Source organism: Haliaeetus albicilla, chromosome 20 (genome assembly GCF_947461875.1).
Source record: "Haliaeetus albicilla chromosome 20, bHalAlb1.1, whole genome shotgun sequence".
Lineage (NCBI taxonomy): Eukaryota > Metazoa > Chordata > Aves > Accipitriformes > Accipitridae > Haliaeetus > Haliaeetus albicilla.
Genome location: NC_091502.1, coordinates 25,521,676 through 25,539,319, shown reverse-complemented (window position 1 = coordinate 25,539,319; position 17,644 = coordinate 25,521,676). Strand labels below are relative to the sequence as shown.

Here is a 17,644-nt window from a genome sequence, read left to right as displayed (position 1 = left end):
GTTGATTAAAAAAATTAATTAGGCATGCTAGAGTGTGTGAACAGTAGAAAATTTTTCGAGTGTTGGATTAAAATAGTGCCTGTGTGCTCAGATGCTTAATTACATGGATTTACAAGTTAATTAAGCAGGAGGAAAAGTTTAAGTACCCAGACAGCTTAGCTTTACACAAGGAAGTTCTCAGCACCTCTGCAGCTCATGAACCTTCTTGTTTTGGGGTAGGGTCAAGATCCTCAGGCAAACATAGTGCTGCTAATAAGTTGTTCATGCCATATGGAAATGACGAATGTTCTTCCAGCCATTTGTTTTAAAAAGGCTAACTAACAAAAATTAACCACCCCAACTGGAAAGCTAAAATTTTGAGGTTTTTGTCCCTTGGCCATATTGTCAGATTTCCTGAAAAGAGGTCACTTAAAGGCTTTCTAAATATTATGTAGCTGGTGGTAATAGGTTATACAGTAACACGTTTCACCTTTCACATAACACTCAGGATAGGCCAAATTCATCTGAGGTCATGTTCTGGACATGTCTCCATAATCAAGCTCTCAGCACGTTTGCAGCACTAATGGGAATAGCTTTATATTTAGTATTCTCTTAGTTTTGTATCCTTTCTTTTCTTTAAACTTTGAAAAACAGACCTTTCAGTATTAAGTGGTGTTGGGAAGATGGGATATGCTGACAATCACTAAAGAAAGGGCTTAAAATCCTGTATGTTAAAATTTTATTTCAGTTCCTAAATACAAAAAGTAGTATCTTGTATTCTACAACAGCTTTTCATGGTATTGTGACACTTAGAGGAATTGGCCTGCTAATAGCTTTTGTGCCTTTAAGTATGTGAGTGCCTGAAATCCTCCCAGATTCTGCCTGGAGACAAGTAGTGCTCTAAGAACTAGTGAAACCTGCCCCTTTGAAATTTTGCTTCCTGTATTTTTATCTCCCCAGTCAAAACAGCTTTTGCTATGGCTTAACCATTCCTTAAGCAGATGGGATGGCAAGTTTGTGCTATTTAGCCAGCCGGTTAGTGCAGATTGAAAACATTTTTGATTGTATTTTTGTTTAAAAAAAAATATTGTTTTTAACAACAACAACAAAATCTGATATTGGTACAATTTGAGTGCTGGAGATGAGTAAAAGACCAGGTCCAGGCAACTGCTGTAATATTGCTAATATCTAATCTGGCTGAAGTTGATTTAAATAATACTTTTAGGTGTTAAAGGGCTTCCTCTGCTACTGCCACATGTACATCTGATCTAGTGGATTAAATCTTGAAAACTAGAGCAACTCCAGAGACCACACAGGCTGTGCCTTCATTAAAAACAAAATGTTCTCGCAGTTCTGGTGATAAGCAAATAAATCTGGCTGCAGTTCCCTGGACAAGTAAACATGACTTTTTGAACCAAATTATAACACTAAGCGAACAGTTTCCCTGTATTTTGCATCACGGCAATGATGGCCCAGGTTCAGTGACTTTAAATGGTCCAAGGTTGCTAGTGACAAGACTGCTCTGAGGAGGATCAGAGCTCAACTTCTGAACTAGCAACTAATTACTACTTTCTAGGTTCGGGGCTCAAAGAAACTTGCAGTGCACTGTTGAGCATTGGGCATGTTGATACATGACAAATAGAAATAGAATTTCTAGAAATTGTCTGAAGTCGCAGTGCCTTAAGTATTCCTGTCTTCTTCAGGTTTCATAATCTGTCATAGGCCAGGGGTATGCTTCAAGTGACAGGCTTTGTTTCAGGATTTGCCATTTGTAATATAACTTAATTTAAAGAAGAGTGCATGTCTTATCACTGAAGAAGTATTATTTAAGAGTATAAATGTAGGTAGTGTTTGTCTGCAGTCTGAAACTTTGAGAGGTTGGTAAAATCAACTATCTTAAATGACCAGGACTAAAACATGGGGACTCAATATAAAATCAGCTTTTGTTTAGTTCTACCTATCTCAGGAAAGAAGCTTTTTAACAGATATATTGCTTGTGTGTTTAAATTCTTCCATCTTTATTAGCAGTCTTATTGAATGAACAGAACTTACACAAGTTGATCTCTAAAACTAGAAATAGAGAAAAATGTAAGCATTTGTATTGTTGAAAAACTCATAGTAGCTCAGAGTAGTTTCTCTGAGACTACAGAATCAGTGGCATTGTACGTGCCAAATGTAGTAACTGCCTTTGGGCAGCTATTTTTAACATATGGAAATTATGCTAAACTTGAAGCTGTTTTTCATAAGCTCTCTGGGTGGGGAATGATAGAATAAGCAAGGTCTTAATGGTCTTAAACTGCTTTGTGCTAAGGTGTATCTCAGGGGTACATTGACCTGTTTACAGCTAAGGAGAAGCACAAGACAAGTCAGTCTTAAACAATGTCAGAGTGTCCCATCTTGACAGCCAGTAGCTCAGTCAGACTTTGCTATTATATAGTTGCTATAAGTAGCAGTTCCAAACTTTAGGCATCCAAATATTTGGTGAGTGAAAAGGAGGGAAAGCAGGAAGAAAACACGCCATCAGCTGCTCTCTGACTTTTGGGGTTGTACAGCAACTAATAACAAACCCAGAGGTGAGCCACACAAACCTGTACTGTCTTTTCAACTTCCCTGATGTTCCTCTATTTCCATCCTCATCTCCGTGAAAGAAGTGAACCCAATGGAGCTGTGCAGTAAGTAGGATTCAGCCTCTAGCCTCTGCAGTTCTGACTGCATGGAAATAGAGAGTTGCTCTTCACTACCCTATTCCATTTAGCATACTGGTAGATGCATAGAGGTAAGGGGAGGTAGGAAAGATTTTTTTTTTTTTTTAAAATATGCACTGACAGTTAAGTCTCTTGTTTCTAGCTTTTTTCTTTGCTCTTCTTTCCTCAGAGAAGGGTCCCAACTCATAGCTGCAACAAAAACCTCTCTAAATGTTGTAGTTACGGATGTTCACGCAGTAGGAACAGTGCCATGTCCTGAGAAGATGGTGTGTGTGTGCGCCAGGAAAAGGTTGTCACTAATAGCCTGATGCTCTTGCAATGCCTTGTTCTAGCTTTTCCTGTGAGTATCTTAGCAGTCAAATTACTGGCTCACATTGCAGACTTTCAGACTTTAATGCTGCTGCTGCTGCCATCACCCTCTCCCAGGAGATGTGGAAATACACTGTCTCAAGTGTGGAATGGATAGTAGGATTCCTCTGAGTGTGACTTGTGCTCTTACATCAGTAAGTTCCGCTGCTAAAACTTCCCTTTGATAGTGATAAGTGTGGTGGTTTTTCTGTGATGGCCCTGTTGATGTTTCTAACTAGGAAAGATTTCCACCTGGAAGACCTGGCTCTTCATACTGTATAGGCAGCCAAGACAAGGCAGGCATCCCCTTGGCTTTGGACATGAAAACCCAGGTGGCCTAAGGCCAGCATAAATAAATATGAACTGTAATTGGACCTCTTGAGTGCCTCTGTATACTCTAATAAGCAGTACTGAATTGGATGAACAGTATAACAAGTGTCATCTCTCTTGGCCTAAAAACCATGTGGGTTGGAATTGCAGGGTGGTGTCTTTGTGGGAAGTAGTGATGGAGATTGAAAACTGGGATCTGAATTTTTTTGGGAGGTTCTTTAGGGATTCTGATCTGTGGAATGAGACTTTTGGATAAATCTGTTCCCAGACGTGTTACTTGTGTGGTGCTAAGCTATATGGAAACTGAGGCTAATCAGTCATCAGAAGAGTCAATTTACAAGCCTGACTTTTGCCAAAACATGTAGAAGAGAGCAGCATGGGTCATAGCAAGTTGAAACAGTCCATGAAGCAAGACAGAGTGGTGGAGTTTTTTTTGTATGTTAAGTTAACTGCAGGGTTAGTAGTCTTCCACTGCTGCTGCTCTTATCTTCAGCTTTCCTAATATGCCATATGGAATACAACACCCCTACAGTGGCAGATTTTTAGTGTAAGCGTGATAGGCATGTTGCTAGCTCTTGATCAAATTTGGTTTCAGAGTGCTGTTTAAGAGAGAGATTACACAGATCTGTGCTGAACTTCAAAAATAGCTTTATTCTGCTTCTTTATTTGTGACGGCAAGTAAAAGACCTTATCAATGAAGCAATGTTCAATTAGATTAAAAGTCATAACCCAGTCCTCCTTTTTCTGGCTTTATTGGAGTTGGTGGAAAAACAGAGCATGTCACTTAGCTAAATAATTTTCTAACAGATACCGGAAAGTGTTTAAGAAGGAGAATTTTTCTGAACAATGGCATTGGGACTCTTCTTTATTTTTGTTATGACTTTGTCCTGGATATGGCCATAAGAATGGTGCTGCTAGTTGCTTCATCTTTCAGCCTGGGCAAAGATTTCAGTGAATGCAGTCATGTCACCAAAATGCTCAGACATACCTAACCACATCAGGGAAAGTCAATATTGCATTTTGACTGAGAACAAATAAAATGGATTAAAGATCTCACATTGGGGAAAATGCTCTAATATCCTTGATAATTAAAAACAGGGCAGCGTAGGGAATGCACCTATGACTGAGAAGCTGCAGAACACTCCTGTGAGTGTTACAACCACCCCTTTGTCTGGTGGGAGATCTCGCTTTTGTACTTCAGCTGCAGAATTCTTCTTCTCTTGGAAGTACACTTTGATTTGAGTTTGAGGATGGCTTCCAGGAAAAAGTGCAGCAGTATGCAGCTTGAAAAAATGAGTCACCTGAATATTGACTGGTGTTTCTCCTCTCTTCCCTCCACTGGGTAAGGCTTGTGCTCAATTGTCACAGACACCTTATCAGTTGTGTGGACTGCGATTGGAAGAACTCAATCGACTTGAGCAGCTGTTTCCCTTTTTGGGTGGAGCCTGTAACCCATTCAAGTTGACTTTATGCATATTCCTTTACAGTTGTGCAGTGAACTCATCTTAGGCTTGCTCACTGTCTCAGTGATAAGATTTGTTGGCAAGTTACATGTCAACAAAAGGCTGTTGGCTTCTACTAGTGTCACTGTCCTTTTGGTAGGTGTCATCTTTACATGTTTATGCCCTTTAGAAATTTGATTTGCATGTAATTTACCATCTACTATATGCAGTGTCTTGAATGTGATTCTGTCTGTTGCCCTGGCAGCAAGGTTTCTGTAATCATAAGCTGATAAGCACCAGTATAAAGAACAAAAAGAAACATCCTTTGGTATTTGCCACAAATACATTTGTTCTTTGAAAAAAAAAAATTAAAAATCAAGCCATAAATCCATCCCAGTGCTGGAGTCAAATCTATGAATTGCAATAAGAAGACTAGAAACATCTTGGCTTTTGTGCCTTCATTTCTGGAAAAAATTGTGCTTCACATTAAGACTCTCCTCTTCTGTTCATGCCCTCTGTGTACTGAAGGTGATCTATATACTAGCTAGCTCCTTTAAATGTTCCTCACACTGGAGGCCAGCATGTCGCCTGCTGCTAGTCTGATAGACATGTTTTTTCCTTTTCTTCTCCATTTGCAAATAGCTCAAAGCATCCAGTGTTGCAGTGTCTACATGAACTTGATTATTCAGAAAGTTAATTTGAGTCTTAAATGTGTAAGTCAATTCAAAACTGCTTAAAAGAATGATGGAAAGTATCTGTGCTTCAACAGCACTATCTTGTTTGAGTTTCTTACGGCACTGGCTCTTGTAGAGGTTTAATGCCATAAATGAACAAGTCAGACTTGGATTTTCTTCTCTTCTTACTCCCTACTGTCTTCTCTCGCCCTACATCTGCTTTTGACAAATTGTAGGTATAGGTTTCTGAGGAAATTGGGAAAGGGACTATATGATTATAAATTAGAAAAATTTTTCTTGTGGGAAAGCAGATGTAGCAAATGATGGTTTAAGGGGCTATGTAAAAAATATGTTATAGCTGGCTGGCACTCTCCATAATCTATAATTTCTGGACTGATATAAAGTAGCATGCGTTCCATTTTTTGTATTTAATAGGAAAGTCTTGGATTTTTTTTTTTCTTTAATAATAGGTTTGGGTATTTTACTTCCAGGATCCTACATCTCACTTATTGCCAGAAGTGTTCTGTTCTATTTTCTAAATCCCTGGTAGTAATTCTCAGTTTAAATTTAGTCTCATTGTAAACTAAGGTTGTTCTGGCAAATACGACCATAGGCATTTATTTCTCTTGTGAGAAGTAGCTTACTATGTGACTGCTGTAATTAATTGATGTATTTATGTCTTAAAGTTCTGTACTTGAAAAATCCAGATGTGTCTGATAGAAGCAAATGGATATTTGGAGTGTATGATAGAACTACAAAATCATGTATCAAATGTCTAATAAAGTTGAGACTTTCATTAATGTAAATACAAGCATATGTTAGCTTAATTGGCACAACTGTCACTACAGTCCAGCTTTCAGTTTTTTAAAGATTGCAGCCAGGAATGAGCTTGCTATATAAACTAGTAAATCACTAGACTAATTCATGACCGAGAGGGATATCTCAGTTGCAAGATACTGCAGCGTGTCTTAAAGGAAACTGCTTCAGCTGGACCTTCAAACTTTGCTTCAAACTTACTGCAAGCTGAAAGAGAGCAAATGTTTTGTTACAGCACATTCCCAAGTTGTAAAGTCAAGTTATGCTGGACCACTGCATTGTGCAGCCTTGGGAAGTCAGGAAAACTGCTTGATCTTGCAAACAAGATGAGGATGGTATTGCAAAGAAATCCTGTAATGGTGAGGAAGACCGAAACTTGGCATCTTCTTTTTCCCCCTCCAAGTCAGTACCCAAGTTGAATTGATTGGCAGAAGGTTGTATGTTAGAATTGTTTTAAATCTTACAGCCAAGGTAGAAAGTAGTGTTTTGGTTTTTTGGGGGGGGGGGTGGAACAATTTTACGTCAGACTTGAAAAGCCTTGAAGAAATACCCCAAATAGCCTGTAATTTCAGCAACTTGGGAACTAGCAAGTGAAGAAGAGAGATGTTGAAATTTTGCACGCTGGTTCTTCCTTGGTTTAGGAAGGGATTGATTAGGGATGCAGCTTTTGTGGGTCTTAGCTTACAGTACATGGCTAATGTTTTTGTATCTATCCTACTGTCTTTTAAACTTCCAAAGGAAGGGAGAGTATTTTGTTTCCTCTTAGTCTCCCTCATCTCAGAAAACAGGTGATATGAGAATGGAAGTAGGACAACAGCTTCGTGGATCTTCACCTCCAAACTGTAATAGGGTGGCCTTCCCCTGGAAGGAATCTTAATGTCTGTTTTGCTTTCCAGTTCTTTCCCAGGCAGCAGCATGCAACTCACCTGATGTTGGACAATTGCACAGCAGCTCTCAGGGCCCCAAGCAACAGCAGTAAATCTGTCACACTTAACGTTTGTATTACTCTGCTGCTGGCTGACAATGGCTGTGAGCTGCTGCAGAGACACCAGAGCAGCCTGCAGACACAGGATGACGACACTGTTGGCTAAGCTATCTCTTTAAAAAGGGTTCAGTTTCTGCTGTAACTGGCTTGGCTTTCCTGACCGCCGAAGGAAATTTGGTAGCAGGCCAGTGGCCTCTTGAAGCCCTGAATTAGCTCTTAAAGCACTATGGAAGTGCTAATTTTAATAATAATAATAAACTCCTCTTGAACAATCTAGGAAGAATCCTGCATTGGCTGATAGCATATAGATTATGCCATCAGTTGGCTCATCGTTGTCAATTACTAAACCAAGCCAGATTGTACTTAAAGCACAAATTGTACTAACTTAAGGCTATAACGTTGGACTTGCATTCAGACTAGAAATGGAAACAATATGCGGTCAATTAGTGTTGAAGTTTCTCTCCATTCATTATATATAAATTTTAATCTAAATTTATGGCCTCAACTTACTGATTTCCATTCATTGGTGCAATAATTGCCTCCACCAAAGTCTGTCTTGTGCATGCAGAAATGATGGACAAAATTTCCATGCTGATGCCCTTATGGCTTAATTTGCATTCCCATTGTTGGATGACCGAAGATTTCCGTGTGGGTGCAGTGAGGGCTTTTTTGGCTGGGGGAGGGAGATTTCTGTTGATAGTTACTGCTTTTGTGACATGAAGCCCCTAAAATTTTAATCTTGGAAGGCTTAACTTTGGATGTGGTCATGATCTTGCTGTTACCATTTTAAAGTTCTTGGAACAACAGTGAACATACTGGGATTGAGTCAAACAATATCAGTAAGTTTTCTGTCTTGCAATGTAAATGGCACTATTTGGCATCAAGGCAGCCAAGTTTAACTGTAGGGTTTTTGTTTTTTTTTTATATTGCAAGAAATGAGTGGATGAAGTTTGGCTTAAAAAAGAAAGCCATTTCTTATTAAAAACAAACTTGATTGCTGAATTATTTTGTATAGCAGTCTTTATAGGTTAGGAATATACCTTTAGATATAGATTCACCAAATTGAAGTTGTATTCTAATGTATGTATTGTTTGCAGAAGTCAGCCTGAATAGGTGTTTGTTCCTTATACTTGGACATGGGTAGAAGAAGTTGAAGCTATTACAAAATTTGTAGGTTTTTAGCTAGTATTGATCAAATCACTGTGAGGAACTCGCATGGCAAATGACCTTTCTGACAATTTATCAATTACATAAATGCTCTTTTAATGAGTAAAACACCTTTCAGCAGTCAGATTTTGCTACCTAAATAGCGTGACGTGAAAACTCGTAAAACTTCTTTCTCTAACCACCTAACAGACTAAATCAAGAATGTTCTTCCAGTATAAAATCAGATGAAGGGGAAAGGGAAATGTCACTCAGTTATTATTCTTTACTTACAAGTTTTAGCTTTGGGTAAGCTTTTCTTATGTCTGGAAAGAAAATGTTCCAGACTTTTGGAAAGAGGCAGGCTGGAAACTGTTGAAGTAGGAAATATAGACCCTGCTGTATGATGTGACAGCAGAGCTCTGAATGATGTTCAGAATGGTCAGCGAACCTTGGCTTTGACCTGTGTGACTATGTTGTGTAGCCAACATCCTCAAGATGCATTCAGGAAGGTGGGAGGTATAAGTAGTAGTTCCCAGTAGGCAAAAGTGTTTCTAGGAGGTCTCAGTACTCCATTAGGGATGTGAGACCAAGCCTTTGGTGACCCAGCGCTGTTGGCCTCAGCAGTCTTACCTTCAGTAGCAGCCAGCAGAGCCGTGCTGCTTGATACGTGATTTTGAAGGGGTACAGCTACCCCTAAAAAGCTCTTAGGCTGCTTGTGCTATGAGCAGTCCAAGAAGCTCTAAAGAAACCAAAGGAATCACTTAGTATTATTTGAAACAAAAATCTGTTACAGAGAGTGTCATTTAGGGAAAGCAGTAGTCTGAAGGAACTAGAGGTATCTGATGACCTATGTGTATTCACTTAGAGTTGTAACATGTAGAAGTCCTAACTTGCAATTACCTTGTTTAATATTGCTAGCACTGCTTGTTCCTTGTTGTCCATGTATAATCTCTTCTCTGCGTATTTGTTGGGCCAGGTGGTTTAGGCACTGTCCTCACAGTGATTAACCAGTATGTAACGCGTGCTGTTGAGTTGAGATGAAGCATGTAGCCTGGTTATCTTGGTCTAGCTGCATACAGACCATTAAAAACTGCTAGGCAAAAACTTTAAATAGTAATGCCTCAATTGCTTATAAATCTGCAAGAGATTAGAGAATGTAAAACGAAGGAGCTGAATAGCCTCTTCTCTGTGCTCTAGTGCTTTGGTTTTTGGTGCACAGCAAATTCGTAGCCTTGCTTTAGTAAAATTAAGCATTTCTATGAAGAAGCAGAAGTTTTTAATTTTGGCAAAGTGGAGGTGGTCGTTAAAGCATGTGTTGAAGCAGGCTTGGTCTTTTCATTATGTTTGCCTGGCAAAGCACTGATGTCATACAGTAGGTTATCTGACCGCTTTTGCTGTTCTGACAAGACCTTAGTTGAGCTAAGTGTTTACACCAGCAGCAAGGCTGTCTGAAGAATATCCTTACGAAAGGAGAAGCCATTAATAATGAAACTTTGGATGGGAAAAGTAAGCCTGGGTTTGCATGCCTTGAAAGATGCAGTCTATGTCTGCAGACCAACTCTAATTTTTCCTAATAAATATGTTAATTTCCACTCCATGTTAATTTTAAGAAAGATATTAATGCCTCTTAGACCTGTTTTTGCTATTCCTTTCCTCTGCCTGATTTTTTTCAATAAATATGGCTAATAATCAGTTTTCCCTCTTCACCATAAAGCCAGGGCTAATGATCAGAAACATGTAATCATTATCCTTTTCACACTTCAAATGTGTTTCAATTAAGAAAACCATGTTTTTGTTACAGAAGGGCCCACGGCATATTTGGGGATACCGAAGGGTGTTTCATGCTCGTGGCCTTGGTAGCTGTGTGTTATCTATAGGATACTTGCACTTTTTTTAAAGCTGGCCTACGTTAACAATGCTCACGGTAACTGTCGTATGTATCCTTGTCTTGACATTAACTCTGTTATAACTTGATAATTGTTACATGAGATCCCTATAATTACCTCTTACCTAGAGTGTTGCCTTGTTGACATCTACTGAATTTAACAAATGAAAAGGACGTCTGGCACTTGATCAAAATTAGAAACTTACTGGTTTGCTTTGGATACTCATTTCTAAACTCTGCAGGTTGATTCCTCTTTGAATGTTTCATTTCAAAATAGAAGCTGACAATATGAATTCATATTACTGCTGCTGATTTTGAGGCGGCTGGCGCATTCATCACTAGGACACGTGTGGGGAACCTTTTGTACAGCTGTAACTTCTCTTCTCCTTACAGGCTTCACAGAGCCCAGTGTGCAATTAAACAGACTCAGGTAACTGTTCAGAAAATAGGAAGGGAGATTGAAGAAAAGCTGAGATGTACATCTACAAGCAATGAACTGGTAAGTTTGATTATTTAAAACCATATTCTACAGGCTTGTTGAAGCATCTGGCTGATGTCTTGACCATGAGCTTGGTTTTTTAACACTTGAACTTGAAATCTTTATTTAAACTTGTCATTTCAAATGGAAACTCATCTGAGAAGTGTAACGTAATGGATTTTAGATTTGTGTATGTTACTTAGATGGATTGATAGATTGCTTATCCTATTTTTACCTTTATTTTGTATAACTGCTTTTAAAATGTAAAAGTGTAAACATTGCACAGTGCATGAAAGAGGTTTATCAGGAAAAACAAACTTTTAATGATTTAGATACATCTTGACAGCAACCTATGATGGATTTAGAGTGAGGTGAGTCTACTGGCTGTATCTTCTTGCCCCCTGCTCCCTTTGGGTGAATAGAATTCATGCAAAAGCTGTCACTCAAGTGACATGTTCATTTTAAGCAGGAATTATATTAGATCTTGCAATAGCTTTTGACAGTTTGTTTTGCCTGTCCTCTTCCCCTCTCCAAAAAAGTGTACTGGCAGTAGTTTCTACTTTCTGCCCAGAAAGGCTGAGCTTCGTTCAAAGCAGTGAGTTGCCAGAACAAGAGTGGCTCATGGTGATTTCACTATATTGGTACTCACTGGCATGTGTCTGGTGCCTTGCATAGGAAGGAGGAAACTTGTGATGTGAAATTACTTTATTGCTGTAAGGTAGATTCTGGGTTGAGAGTACTCAGATAATTTCCAAAAGTGTCAAACTGGTTTAAGGGTTTGACAAAATGGGAAAATGGGAGTCTGTTTACCCACTCTAATTACAGGGTTGCATTGTAGACAAAAAAATGAAGTACTTGACTCCCTCAAGGGGCAGTATAACACCTCCTGTGAGTGACTCTAAGCCAGAGCTTCTTTGCCTTCTGCTGGTATCTTGGCTGTTAGGAGGTTTTTAACCATCCTTTTTTCAGTTATGGATATCCTTGTCCCTGTATGCAAAGGCTGTTCCTTTATAGATATGTGTGAGCAAAACTATATGAAGAACACTAAAACCAAAAATGGCAATGATTGTACATGTGATGCAATTTCATAGCAACCATGGTCTATGGTATAAGGAAATAATTACCTATTTTTCTTTTCCCTTTTTTAATAGTGGAAACTGTTTTTGGGCTTCCATTCCCCTTTATAAGTGTGTGAACTATATATAGTTTCCTTCCTTAATATTGAGTCATGTTTCCTGCTGCAGTCTTGAACAAGAAGGCTCAGCATACATGTGTAATTGAAGGAAATATGAAGTGGAAAGAAGAGTTCAGCAAGAGCTGACTTTTTTCAGGCAGCTAGTGTTGAAGTAACATTATCTCCATTAACTGCTTGAAAAAGTGAAAGCTGGCAGAGTTACACAAAGCGACATTGTCTGGCAGTACTTACACAAGACTTGGTCACAAGTATGTCTGACTGCCCCTTCAGGCTTTGAGCTCTGTCAGGGCTATGATTGGACTGAAGAGATGTAACTTCTCTTTTTCATTTTGAATCTGTCTTCAGTTATTCTCAATAAGTATCTATTTAACATGGTAGTTATTTCTGCCTTAAAAGAAAGCAAAAAACCCACTTATAATAGAAAATTCTGCTTTGCTATGCACATGGCAGCACAATTTCTTAGTGGACACAGTGCATCAAAAAAAAACCAGATTCTTTTTAAACACAGGAATAGATGTAGAGTAGGTACAGGACAAATCCTGAAACTTTCAGAGAAGAGATCCTTCAGATATAATTGTGTGGAATGACATAATCTGCTCCCTGCTGTGTCGTCTTTGCTTTTGTATCTTTTTTTTTTCTTCTCATCACCCTGAAGCTGGGAATTGTATCTCATAGTGCAGCTCAGACATCTCCAACCTTTTCCCAGCTCCTTACCTCAATTTAGTGTAGACTCCTCATTGCTCATCTTCCCTCTTGTTGCTGAACCCTTTGCCAGGCAATGAATGCTCATCATGCTGCTAGCGCTCTGCTATTAGTTTCTCTGTACTTGTCCTGCCGAAGCGTCTTCCCACCTCTCCTTCCTCTCTAAATTTCTGCCCTGGGCCAGGTTGCGTCACTGAGCACAGGAGAGGAGATGCATCCTACAGCAGGAACAAGCACTGTGGGACACAGCTGAGGTTCTCTCCTTCCAAAGCAGCAAAATGATTAGGGTCTTTAGTAATCTATTGCCTGTGGTAATCTATGAACTCAGCTTTTAGTCTGGCAGACACTAGTCTTGTCCTATTTTTTCCTTCCCTCCTATTAGCCCTTTTATGGAACTGCTTGTATGCAGAAAAGCTTTTTTTTTTTTAATCTGTCTTTCTTCCAATAGAAAAAAGAGAGTGAATGTTTACAGTTGAAGATCCTGGTGCTACGTAATGAACTGGAGAGGCAGAAGAAGGCCCTTGGTCAAGAAGTAGCATTGTTGCATAAGGAAAAAAGTACTTTGCATGACAGAGGTGAGTGTAGAAATGTTACTGCTTCTACTGCAGATACTCATAATCAGCTGATCAGAGGAGTCTTAGCCCAGCTTATGATCATGGTGATGAAAATTAAGGCGCTGGGTTTTGTTGGGTTTTTTTTCTTGTGTCTGGCTCTAATGTGCTTGTGTTTTTTGTTTTTTTTATCTGAAGTTTGCAGCTATATATAAGTTCTTCACCATCTGTGTTATACTGAATTGTGTACAGCAGTTTCTGGTATCCTGTCTCTAAATAACTTCTTACTATGGCACCTCTCTAAATCAATCTTAAATCTGTGCTTAATTAAAATTCTATGAGAAAATCAGAAGAGCTGCACTGTAATACGGTAAACAGTGGCTTGATGCAGGCACATCATAATGTCATGAGGGGATGTTATTGTACCTGTGATTAGGATCCCATTTTAAGTGTTAGAAGACCAAAATCCTTCTTAATAGCTTATTATGTAAGTGAAAGGAGAAATGCTCAGTCTTCTTGGTATTTTTTTTTTACTGGGAAAGTATCCCATAGTAAAATGCTATATCACTGTTTCTTTGGAGTTCACCAGAGACCAAGCTACACGGACATTTGATCTTGTTGCAGGATTCTTTATTTAATACTTAGTTGAGTCTAAAATAATTAGTGACTACTAAAAATAAGGTTTTTGCCACTTACTTAATTCTGACTATGGAAGTATTGAGATGCCTTAACTGAATTACTCCACTACTGTGGACATGAGGGTAACAGCTGTTAAAGGAGAATGAGGTTTCGTTGGTTGTATTTGGCTGGTAAATGGTGTATAGTGCATGAAGGCAGCATAACATGGAAAATGGGCATCTAAGAGTAAATGGAGGATTATTGCCAACATCTGTGTCAGTATCTACTTTTAAAACTTCAGGTAACTGAGAAAATACTTGCTACTAATTTTTTTTTTTCCCCTGATTCCTCATGTTGTTTAGAAAATGCATTTGAGACTGAATACCAGAAACTTCAAGAGCATAACGAATCCCTGCATGAATTAAGAAAGGAATGCACTGCTAAGAGGTAAAAGGACCTATGCTTTTTCTGCAATTGGAAAGGAAATAGAGGCTTGAGAGTAGGTCATTTGAAGTGGGACTCCTGGCACCAAATTTTTCCTAATGTCACCCCAAAACTTCTGTTAAGATGTCTCTGCTACAATTTCTAGATATCTAAAGTGATAATTAACAGTGACAAGTCTAGAAGAGAAGAAAACAGATGCATGCTTGCATGTGTAGACTATGATAGGACTTTTAGGTCTGTTTTAGCGTTACATGGCTTTGTAATACTTAGTTGTCGTAGTCAACATACACCTATAATATGAGGTACAACTGAAAATGAAGTGTCAGCTTTGTCTTCTGTGTTTTTTTTTTGTTTTTGGTTTTTTTTTTTTGTGGAATTACCTAGCTTTCTTGGAGAGGGGAGGTGATACTTGGGAAGATGCAGAGGGATATGAGGGCTTGATACCTTTACTTAAAGCTTTTGAAGAAACTAATGGTTTTGGGATCTCTTTTCCTAAAGAGAACTGTTTTTGAAGACAAATGCCCAGCAGACTATTCGATGCAAGCAATTGCTATCGGAGCTATCCTATATCTACCCTATTGATCTGGTATGTTTTTAATGTTCTAAAAATGTGCTTGATGTGAAATGAACTTCCTATTTGTTACACTGTGAGCAAGTATCAGTATCATGTTTTATTCGTGATGGAACTTGCTCGTCACCCATGCTGTTTTTTCCAGCTTTTTCTTGGGTTTGGTCCTGAGATTGCAAACCTCACAGGGAGAGGACTTATGCCAGCATCTCTCAAGTAGTCTCTGCTATAAAAGTAGAATACTATAGCTGTAATATAATGGATACTTTCCATTTTGTTTACAATTATATGAACTAACCCTGATAGTAGGCTAGCTGAACTTTAACAGAGTACAGATGAACAGATGTCAAAATATTGAGCTCCAATGCCTTTTATATAATGAATTGATTAAGATGAAGCTCTTCCTTCTTTAAATAAGTTGCATTTATTTCTGAATGATATGAAATATGGACTAAAACACTATGTCAAAGTCACTCTGGGTTTCTTTGAATATTTAGGTTTTTCTTTAAAAAAAATGCTTTGTTGTCATCACATTTTGTGCAGGTTTCTGTTTTCTGGATGTTATTGTTTCATTCTCACTTTCCATTGTTGGTTCTAAATTTACAGAATGATCAAAAGGATTACTTTGTTTGTGGAGTCAAGCTTCCTAATTCTGAAGACTTTCAAGGTAGCTGGTTATTCTTAATTTAGTTGTTACAGTTGGCACTGCTTCTAAACTTCATAAAATTAAGTAAACTGATAGCAATGGCTTGGGATCCAAATTTCTGACTGGAAAGGTCTAGACTAGAAGAAAACTTATTCATTATTTATTCCTACTTCCTAGCTAGTACAAAGGAAGTTACTGTTGACTCTTAGAAAAGTACCTCTGTATTCTAAGACTTAATATGGAACTGCTGGAACAGGTTACCCAGAGAGGCTGTAGAATCCCCATCCCTGGGGATGCTCAAAACCCAGCTGGAGACAGTCCTGGGCAACTTGCTGTAGCTGACCCTGCTCTGAGCAGGGGGCTAGGACTATGCAATATCCAGAGGTGCCTTCCAAACTTAGACACAAATATTTTCCAGAATCACTGACCTAAAATTCCATTGTGGCTACTTTCAGTCCATAAATCTTGATGGGGAATGTGCATGAATCCCCATTCAGTTTGCTGTAGTTGCTGGTGAACTTACCAAATAACTATCTTGCATAAGTAAGACTTTAAAGCTGCCTGACAGTATGGAGTATTTTACAAGTCAGCTGCTGCTTTAACTGTCTGCAGTCATCCTATTGCAGAAGCAAATATATAATATGCCTGTCTGTATAACAGTTGTACAGGTAACTGCATGCATTCATCTACAAATGTTTGACATGAATTGAAACTTCACTAAAATCCCCTTGAGAATTTCTTGCTCCCAGTAACTTGCTCACTCTGCAAGTCACATGGTTTATTGGGCAAAAACCTCAATCAGTTGTCTAACTCTTTAAAGCCATCCCACAGGAATTAACTTGTGTTAACAGCATGTATATTGGATGCTAGAATAATGAAGGATATTCTTTAAAAGAAATTAATTTGTCAATATGACAAAAATTGGTCTATTTCTTTGTTTTCCTGATTGCACTAAATGTGGTCATGAACTCATTTTGGTAGTTCTTGAGAAATCAGTGGCATGCACCTTTTGGCCCATTTTCAGTTTACGGGTATTAATTCCTTACAAAAGAATTATTAATTCTTTATCAAAGTCTCTAGAAATATTGTATTATGAGGAAGAAGTACGAAGCATTCAATTTAGTGAAATATGCAGTTAAATTTGAAAAACAGCTGTCTGACTTGTATCTTTTTTCAGACTCTTGGTAGATAATATTTAAAAAAAAAATCAGGCATCTGAAGTATCAAAAAAATTTATTGCCTAAAAAGCCTGTTTTGCTGCAAATGTTGAACACTTTTTTTACAAAATCCTTTTTGAAAGGGGTGTAACTTTTAAATCCATGTACCATGTTGTGCTCTAATAGAGCTCAGTATGATTTCATAGTTGTCGTTGAACATCATTATAAGCTTTCTTAGAAGGTCCTCTGCTTAGTTGATTTCATGGGACTCCCTTGTGCCTCAGAAGGGATGACTCTGTCATGTTGTTTGTATTGGTGTGTTCACTTACAATGAAGAAAAATAGAGAAAACGGGAAGGAAAAGGGCTTACATGGCTAAAGGATGTAATTTGAATCGCAAGACCTGTGTGTATTTCCGGCAGGTGAAGCTTTAAGGTTGAAACCTTAAATGTCAAATTGAAAATTATACTTTAAAACAATGGGTTAATCTTAAGTTCTTCTAGTTATTGGCAGAGAACAGAGTTCATACCCTGGGGTCGATGTCTCTCCAACTGATCTCACTAATGAATAAAGTTATGGAGGAATGCAGCTTTTCCCTGACCCCAGTCATACATGTCAGCTACATCTAGAGAAATGCAGAAAGTTTAAAACTTGAATTTTGTCTTGGGATTTGTTTCACTTTTCCCATCTCTTCTTTACCCTCCCCCACCCAGCCAAACGTTGACAAGAGTACCTTTTAGCTTTGAAAGTGTAAAATTGGAAGGAGAACAAGCCATCACCCATTTTACATTGCCCTTTAATGAAAGAGGCAAATATAGGGTACCGCAAACAATTGTAAAGCAGTCTAAATTTATTGCAGACTTGCACCTGTTCTTAAGTTATAACTTCTGATAGCTTCATTAATTATATCATTCTCTAAGCAATAAGGATGAACTTGTGCTGAGCCTGCAGTGAGATCCAGTTGATTAAATAATGG

The 17,644-nt window shown here is 38.4% G+C and overlaps 1 protein-coding gene across 2 annotated transcripts in view; it reads left to right on the top strand.

The window, feature by feature from the left end:
* Positions 1 to 17,644, top strand: part of UVRAG (UV radiation resistance associated) — a 96,026-nt gene that overhangs the window by 31,817 nt on the left and 46,565 nt on the right. For both annotated transcript variants that reach the window (XM_069808625.1, XM_069808624.1), the window contains exons 7-11: positions 10,704 to 10,809; positions 13,134 to 13,260; positions 14,217 to 14,301; positions 14,797 to 14,884; positions 15,473 to 15,533. In XM_069808625.1, the coding sequence (XP_069664726.1) occupies positions 10,704 to 10,809; positions 13,134 to 13,260; positions 14,217 to 14,301; positions 14,797 to 14,884; positions 15,473 to 15,533 (467 nt within the window). The remainder of the gene's footprint in view (positions 1 to 10,703; positions 10,810 to 13,133; positions 13,261 to 14,216; positions 14,302 to 14,796; positions 14,885 to 15,472; positions 15,534 to 17,644) is intronic.